The following is an 8,817-nucleotide window of genomic DNA, read 5'->3' as shown; positions in this document are numbered from 1 at the left end:
TTTCCACTAAGAACCTGAAAATGATGAGGAATATTAAAAGTTGAATTATCGCTGCATTACTAGCGAAAGTATGATACTACTCCATCTGATCACCAGTCATCGCGAGACAGAGTTCTTCATATTTCCGTGGGGATCGTGGGTTTGCTACTTGGATTGGGAACTCATATTTTTCATTTTTTAAAGAGCGATTCCTCTAATTAATAATATTTACAAATTTAGCTACTTCATTTTCGTTTATTTTTAAAAGTCTTAGTAATTATAATTATTAATAGTAATATTATATTATTATACCAAGTAATAATAGTATTATTACATCAATTCTAATAAAAACAATAATATCAATTTCTAGAATTTATAAGGTAGGCGAAAAAAATTTGCATTCAAAATTCCCTCGTACCATTTTGCGGGCAATGAGTTAAGGAGATAAAATTAGTTAACTTTAAAAAATGGGGTATGAAACCGTTCTCTTTAAATACCGGCCGTAACTCCACATTATAAAGGATGCAGAGAGAGCGAGGGGGGGGGGTGAACTTACGGGGTTCAATATTCCCTGTCATTCACCCTCTATCAATTTTCCGTGCCTACAATTATCTACCCAAATTGAGAGTAGAAAAACAAAATAATCGCTTAAGTGATTCTAAGTAATGTACGTCAGGCACTTCAACAAGGTAAATTGTCAAATTTGAAATATATTTTTGGTTCTTGGTTTTTTTTTGCAGAAGAGCAAGTCAAATTCACAAGCATGCAGCCTCTAAGATAGCTTATCTGATTTCCTTTCCCTTTTAGAATGAAATCGAAATACTTCAACTAAAAGACTTTCCACCTTTATGATAAACAAACCTTAAGCTCGCCTTATATAAGCAAAATCAAAGGAAAAACCATTTATCCATCAGTTAATTACAGCCAACCAATTAATGTCACGAGGTGACAAGGACAAAGACCTTGGCCATCCCAAAAGACCTGGAAGTTACGTACCCTTTTACGGGATGAAATTAGACTTAATGGAGACATTTTCATGGCTGAACTTTGGATTCCATTTTGGCAGTACGGAGGAAGTGACAGTAAAAATGTCAATTTTTCTTTACTTAACATTCTTCCGTGTAAATTTATTCAGTAGGAGAAGTACACTCTACACTTAACGCTCATATAGGAAGAACAGTAAGAAGATAAATCACGCATGAAACTTGTCAAGGTATGATGTTTATAAATGTGTTTCATAAATAATAATTTTCATGCTATTTGTACTCTCCATTTGGTAGTGAAGCTTTTTTAATTGGAAGATACCTTAACAAAAGGTCAAATACAACGGTATTGTCTCCATCTTCTTTATGTTTACGATGATGCTGATCATAAAAGTCAGATGTGCTCCTGTCGAAATATGAAAAATGAAGTTGACTGAATACTACACTCTAGCGCTTCCTACGTCATTTCTAGCAAATGGAAACGGCTTCTCAACATTAAAAATGCCTTATGAAATTTGCTCCTATAGCCATTTCTCCTGCTTCATTCGTCATGCTAAGGAAAAGGTAAGAGCAGGTAGCACTGACGTAAGTGGACGCCAGTAATTTAAGCTGGCTCTTTCCATTGATGAGCGAAGCAAGCATCAGATAAAGAACATCGTCCTTTCAAATTACGGGCAAGCCACATTTGTGAACAGCAGGGAGAGAGGAGAGGCTATCGACAGAATGTTTCGCCGTGCACAGATGATATGACGACAGGGTGCTTAATTTAACCCCAGATGAGATGACAAGGTCAAGTTAAAATATTCACCCTAATGGAAATAAGTCATTACAATAATTTAGGACCTGATCACCAACATTTTTCCCCCAGTTGTGGTGAATTTAAGTAGGTATTACATCAAAACATTAACTAACTAAGAGTAGGTCAGTACTTTGTTTTAAGTCATAGCCAAATATTGTGCTTTTGTGGCTTGCATTGCATAATCGAAGACGACCTATCATTGATAGAAACATATTGGATTGGTGAGACCGATAAGTATGTTACACATCGAAAGTTTCAATTTTTCCGCCCAAAACGAAAGAATTTGAATATTCCACGATATCTCACCTTAAAACGTTCCCCCTTGTGAAGATTTTTATTTCAATCGTATTATTTTCAAAGATTGCTAACAAAAGATAGACTAAAAATACGTTATTTTTAGGGTCCCCCTCAGTTTGCGCTCACGGTTCAAGCGTGGAAGGTCATTAATTTGTATTTAAATGTTACAAAACGCGAAGGAGAGCCGGAGCAAGTGCAATGCCACGTCAGAGGTAATAAATTTTAGCCCGTTGGGAAAGAAAAAAAATTGAGGTTCCGAGGGCGACAAGGGGTAACGCTTTTTAATGGTGAGGGAAAGGAATAAAGAGGCTAAAATGGTCAGAAGTGGCGTGTATGATATAAAATATAGGACCATCATTACAACATCAGTTATCATATGAGACTACGTTCACTTTTTCCTTTTCAGGAAAAATAGTCGCAGCTGCTCTGAAAATTGATCAGTTATTAATTTTACGCTTAAAAAAGAAAAATATATGACATTCAAAACAAATATTAACAAGACTCAACGGATTCAGTGCATTATCTCAATTTTTATTTTAGTTGAACACTGAAAGCGTTTAAGACTTTTTTAGGATGATAAGGAATTGATGTTTAGCTTATATACATGTATGTATATGCTAAAACGTAATTTCTGAATTTTATCAGTCCACCCGGAATTATTTCGATTAATTAGAACTCAAGAGTAAATGCATCGACCCTGTGCAAATACGGCAAGGTTTTACTTTTTTAGGAATCCTCTCTGTAAAGTTAGAGTAAGGTTTTGGATGGTCCCTGAAAACTGAATCACATACTCGTGGAGCTGGGGCATTGAATTGGGACTATTCCTTCGCCAACCCCTCCCTGCGTTCACCCACTGTCTACCAACAAAATTTCTACCATCGTCTTCACCACTGTTCTAACATTATCCCGTCCATCTCATCCTTCAACACTTTATTACCTCCCACTACCTCCAACTCTTGTCTTCTTACTTCAAATGCGTGCTACCAACCTCTTTTTTGAAAAAAATTTTTCATTTCCCTATTTTTCCCGACTTTTTATTCCACTTTTCTTCGTATTCACAACTCAAAAGCCTTCAATTATTCATCTTTATGAGTGAAAATACAGATTCATATTTATTGATGAGTACACATTTCCTCCTAAGTGGCTGATGCACTAACAACGCCCGCAACACTCATTTGCGGGGTATTTTGCAGATAACTAATACGCCCATTTTCGTCAAATATCGTATGCTACTCAAATCAAATTTAGACATTATAAATTAATTATTAAAATATATCATTAGAAACTGGCGACGTTGTTTGCTGAAGCAAATATACCGCGTCTCCCGGAGTCACTCCTAGAAGCAGCTTAGCCGTCATAACACGCGGGGGTATTCTTTATTCGACAGGTATCATGCTTTAATTAAAATCTGGAATACGAATAGCCATTTTTAACACCTTTTTATTCCACGACACAACTAATGAGTCTGAAATGCATTACGTTAAAACTAGTCGCATTCAGCCGGATGGGTGAATCCTATGAAAGGAAGAAAGGCGGACCTTTGTGCCCCGCCTCCGGCTCGGCGACACTCGCGAAATCCTCCCCCGGGAGCAGTATCGAGGGCCCGTGGTGGTGCGCACCGGCGGAAGAAAGGGGCGGGGGCGAGAGGGGTCCGCCACCTCTGCCCTCGCTCTCCGACGGTAGCAGCCGCCCCCCGCAGCCGCCCCCGCTGCTGCTCGCGCCGCTGCTGCTGCCGGCCCTCCGAGGCATGTGGCCGTGCCGCAGCAGCTGCATGACCTTGTAGCCGCCGTAGAGGAAGGTGGCCGAGAGGAAGAGGCCCCAGATGAGGAACACAATCTGCACTACTATTTTTCCCATCTGAGAGAGAGAGAAGGAGATAACCTTTTTCAAAAGTACGCACCCCTTTCCTTCCGTCAGCAAACAGCCAGTCCAAGCGCATTGCTCTGGCTATGAATGGGCCGAAGCAATTTCAGAGAAACATCGCCCTCAGGTTCTACAGAATTTCAGGAGAAAAATGCGACACGGAGATTAAGTGACAACTGCGACAAAAGTAATATACTGGATAGGAAGGGTAGTACATTTCACTGTGGCAAGAGGAATTATTTGGCTTTAGACATGCGTAGAAAAATTCATAATTAGGATGGAAATACTACAACTAAAGGGGTAAATGGAAAGTGTACAGGGTAGAGGTAGAGTCTAAAGGTTGCAGGACGTGACGAGAGGTCTTTGCAAGTATGAGAGTGATGGGATGTAGATGAAAGGTGAACAAGATAAACGAGAAGAAGCATATCGTGTAAACAAGCTAAGGTTCATCCGAATACTTTAATGTGTGGAAAAATAAAAGAAACAATATATTTAATCTTAAACAACTCTAAAATGTTGCATTAAAAATGCAATAGATTATTTACTCGCATCAATGTGAGGGACGCTAATGAGATCTTAAAGCCAGATCGCGTGATTAGAATCTTTCTTAAGCTGCCTCCTCCTGGTGATAACTTCTTTGCCCAATGCAATTCTTTCAAATTGATCATCCCCCGAGTAATCATTTTATCTAATCGCTTTCATAAATTCTCCACCGATTTTCAATACTATCGCCAGTTCTTCCCATGCCACGTTTACCATTACGTCCTGATATACAATGAAAATTACGGGTGAAAACGGTGTCCCTGTCTTAATCCACTTCCTAACACTGCTCATCCCGACTCTCCATCCCCAAATCGCACCTGAGCCGTCTTACAGGTTGCGGATTGGTCTCCTATTCCTCCAATCTATTCCTATGTCCTGCAATTGATTCATTATTTTTTCCCAATTAACTCTATCAAACGCCTTCTCGAACTCTAGGAAACAAACATCCTGATTATAATCCGTTACTTTCTATTTTTGATCTCATTACTGCTCTAGCATCACGTGTACCTCTCCCCTCCAAAAATCCAAACTTATCATCCCCCAAGTTTGCCCTCCTCTCTATCCTCTTATTGATGATAGTAAATACCAATTTTGCTGCGCGCAAAATCAAATTTACTGTTCCATAGTCGTTGCTTAGAGCTGCCTTTCCCTTTTCACAGAATTTGAACTAACACTGATCCGGGGAAATCTCCCGGCCGAATTCCTCTCTCGTAAATACAACGAATAAGTCCATGAAAACTCTTTCTTCCACGTTTTCCTAATATCTTAGTAATTGCGTGGTAATGTTATCCACACGGTCTAATTTGATTTCAATTCCATTGAGGACATTTCGATCTCGCGACCAAGTATGCCTGTCAACTAAGCTACTTTTTCTATGTCTAGACATGCTGGCCTACTGGCCGGGCCTAATACCTTCATGATATCCTTTGAAAGAAGAAAGTGCGAAGTTGAGTAAACAGGTTAGAGAGCACTCACTCTTACACTTATCCTTTTTAAATTACCAGTTATTTCAATTCAATTGTTGTTTCCTAGCGAATGGTTCACCAGAAAGATATATTTCCAAAGTGCATGTCCATTTGAACTGAAAATTCCTAAATTATTTCCCCATGCTACACAACATAGATCCAACATTACCAAAAATATACAAGTACAATTTTGAGCCATCTATTGAAGTCTTACCGTTTTCAACCTGACTACACCCGGCATAAAAATATTTTAGTTTACAGCTCTTGCATTCCTTTTTTCCTATTGCTATTAGAAAATCGATCAACCCATGGTCATTCCTGTATCTCACATAAAATTCCTTAATCAAAGTATTTCTAGATTTTTGTGGGTTTCTTTGGAATTGTAACAGAAGTAAGACTAGTGTCCACGATTTTCTTCATTCCTATGAATTACGAAGAAGGGTTTTACGTTTCCGGTGTTAATACGGTAGTTGTTCTATGTTAGTAGAGATGTCCTCACCGCTAAAACCAAATCCCTTGATCATTTACGGTGATGTAATAAAAACAAATACCTAAAAGTCAACCAGGAACAGATTTAATGAACACATTGTCAGATTTAATTAAATTTGTAGCATGTAATAATCCTAATTAATCTTCGTCGAAGAGTCTGGATTTATTCAAAATGCCTGGCTCTTATAAAATAACTAAGGATTATATTTGGGCTAACTTTGAGCCACCAATTCCACTATTGACTGCATGTTTATGGCATAATTAATGAAATTTGAATGAAGTTTTAATTCATACGAGTCCATATAAAATGAAATAGAGGCGCAAGACAGAATATAAGGTATAATATAAGATTTTCAAACAATAAATAAATTTTAGAAGGGTAAAGGAATGTATTATAAACATCCATCCATCGGAAAACCTTTTAACTACGACCATAAAATATCTTAAAATGATGGGTTTGAAATTAGTTTTACTTTATGCAAACTACTCAGAGAATTAATATAATTTTACAGTAGATTAATTTTAGAACTAGTATTTTAATCTTTATAACATATTATTTCTAAATTTTGATCAAGATTAACGTTTTAAAAAATAATAGCCGACCTAACTATTAAGTTTGGATAACCAAAACATGTATGAGAATCAATTTCATTTATATTTGGTATTGCGCGAGAAAATAATGCGATGGGAAACTTGAATACTGGCTAATTTATACTTTTATTTGCTATCATTAACTTATGGTTAAAAAGAATACGCCGCAGTAGAAATAGCGTACATTATGACGATTCTTTTGCAACTTATGGTGATCAGAAAATTAGCGATTGACACTCCACAACCAAATAAAAAAAATCATAAAATTAATAAATCATAATATTAAGGCTCGATTTTAAGAGACTAAGATTTTTTCAATTTCGGGGGAAATTGATAAAAATTGACTCGCTGATATCAGCGATGAGTGGGGAAAGACAATGAGAAATCACTTCAAGTAGTGCTAAGTCCTATTGGTAGTGATTCATAAGAGAATCAATATTATTAGCCGGCGCAATATACCTGTGATCTATGTAGATGATTATCTTTCGCCCATAACCCATTGCAATATTTCACTAAACCCTAGATTTATTTATGCACATATCAGTAGTGGTGTTATTTGATAAACCCCTTGACTTGATTGCAAACCTGAGTTATCATATTGCCGGTGATGCGTGCTATAATTGCACGATAAAGCCATTTTCCTCTTCAAAGATATTTTTCTGTCAAGAAGAGGATACTCACGTTTAAGGAAGTCTGCCTGATGAATTTTTGATTTAATTTTTAAAACTAACTAGTGACTAGAGTCCTGAGTTTATATCTCAACCAAAGAAAGAAACCTTAAGAAAATTACGGCGTCGCAAAATGAAAATTTTCTCAGTATTATTTTTTCGAACGCATTCTTTCCGAGAATTAATTTTTTCTTTTCGGATGGGTAATAGAAATTACTTGTCAAGTGTTCTTATATTCGGGAAATGGTTGAAACTGCAGACAGAAATTCTTCATATTTTTACACCGAATCTCAAACTTCTACTGATTGAAATTTGTTCTATGGAAGTACCTTATAAGTTCATATTATTTCTTACGAAGAAAGTGAAAGAGGCAACGGTGTTTTGCTAAAAGATTCATTCTTCTTCCGGGATTTCGTCATGTAGGTTGACTTCGCAGACAGCAGTTTCATCACCAGCCCTTGAGGTACCTTCAGATTTAGATGGAGATATGAAAACACCTCCAGAATAGAGAATAAAACCATGTTTCCAGAGACAGAAGAAAAGAAAAAGAATTCTTCAAATAAAGAGCGATGTTAAACAGAAGAGAAATCGAGACATGAGAGAATTAACCTTCGCAGGGAGAATATAGCTCTCAATCCCTACAATTTTCAAAATGAAAACTTCAAGTATTGTGTGGAAAACAAGAAATTGAATGGCACATTGTGACGCATACAGTGGCATCCAAGGCTAACAATATTTTACCACTTCTACAAGTTACGTGTACATATGATAAAAGGAGATATACGTACGGAGAATATTACTAAGACGAATCACCTTGATGTGCTCCATCCATTTCTTTCACAAAAAATCGAATCCCTCTTGATAACCGACGTGTGTCGCTACCTGTGGCTCATATTTTGGATTCGATCGTGGATCCCTATTTAAAAAGCTCTGTTGTTATTTTTTCCACCGAAGCCAACACGCACTGTTGGGCGGCGTTAATAGGATGCTCGTAAAAGATTGATGGTCACCCACTCTCCCGCAAGAGGGATGGGGAGGTTATGGTTCGAAGAAAACAAAAATAGTGAGAGGGCGGTCGCAAGGGGTCTGTCAGAGAGGATTAAAAGGGGGAAGGGGGGAAAAAAGGTCAAACGGATGGGATAATATGGAGACACGCGGGCGTAAGAGAGGAGAGAGAGATAGCGTGGACGACACGCGCCAATACGCCCACAAAAAAACAGCGTGCTCATGCATCCAAACACACACACACGTAAACGTGACTACAGAGGCGAAAACACGAACGTGTACAGAGAGAGAGAGAGAGAGAGAGAGTGAGAGGGTACTCACCGCGAGCTGGTCGTGAAAGGTTGCCGCCACGTCGGTGGTGATGAGGCACGTGAAGTGGGCCGTGATGACGAGTGACAGGCACGACTTGCGCCGGAGTTTCTCAGGCCCCAGGTTGAGCTGTGAATATTTTAGGTGCTTATTGTAAATATAGGTGGTAGTTATTAAGGGAGGCGATCGACAGATAGGGGTCATTTTCGCCTTTGGGTAGTTTGGTTAGAGGTAGTATTTTAAGGGAAAGAGGGGAGAAAGCTGGAGAGAGACTCAAATGTAGGCATTAACCTACTCTTGACGAAATACTCCAAGAGGTCACCCAG

General features: G+C 38.2%; 1 protein-coding gene across 1 annotated transcript in view; it reads right to left on the bottom strand.

Annotated features, from left to right (window-relative positions):
• Nucleotides 1–3,573: 3,573 nt before the first annotated feature.
• The window catches only part of LOC139696829 (uncharacterized), a 79,265-nt gene continuing 74,021 nt past the window's right edge, over nt 3,574–8,817 (bottom strand). Inside the window, exons 5-6 of the mRNA XM_071595709.1 lie at nt 8,504–8,620; nt 3,574–3,915 (exon numbers count right to left, since the gene is read on the bottom strand). Coding sequence (XP_071451810.1) covers nt 3,574–3,915; nt 8,504–8,620 — 459 coding nt within the window. The remainder of the gene's footprint in view (nt 3,916–8,503; nt 8,621–8,817) is intronic.

Source organism: Hetaerina americana, unplaced genomic scaffold, assembly GCF_022747635.1.
Source record: "Hetaerina americana unplaced genomic scaffold, ioHetAmer1.1.p SCAF_7, whole genome shotgun sequence".
Classification (NCBI taxonomy): Eukaryota; Metazoa; Arthropoda; class Insecta; order Odonata; family Calopterygidae; genus Hetaerina; species Hetaerina americana.
The sequence above is the reverse complement of the archived record's forward strand: the minus strand, read 5'-3'. Positions and strand labels throughout refer to the sequence as shown.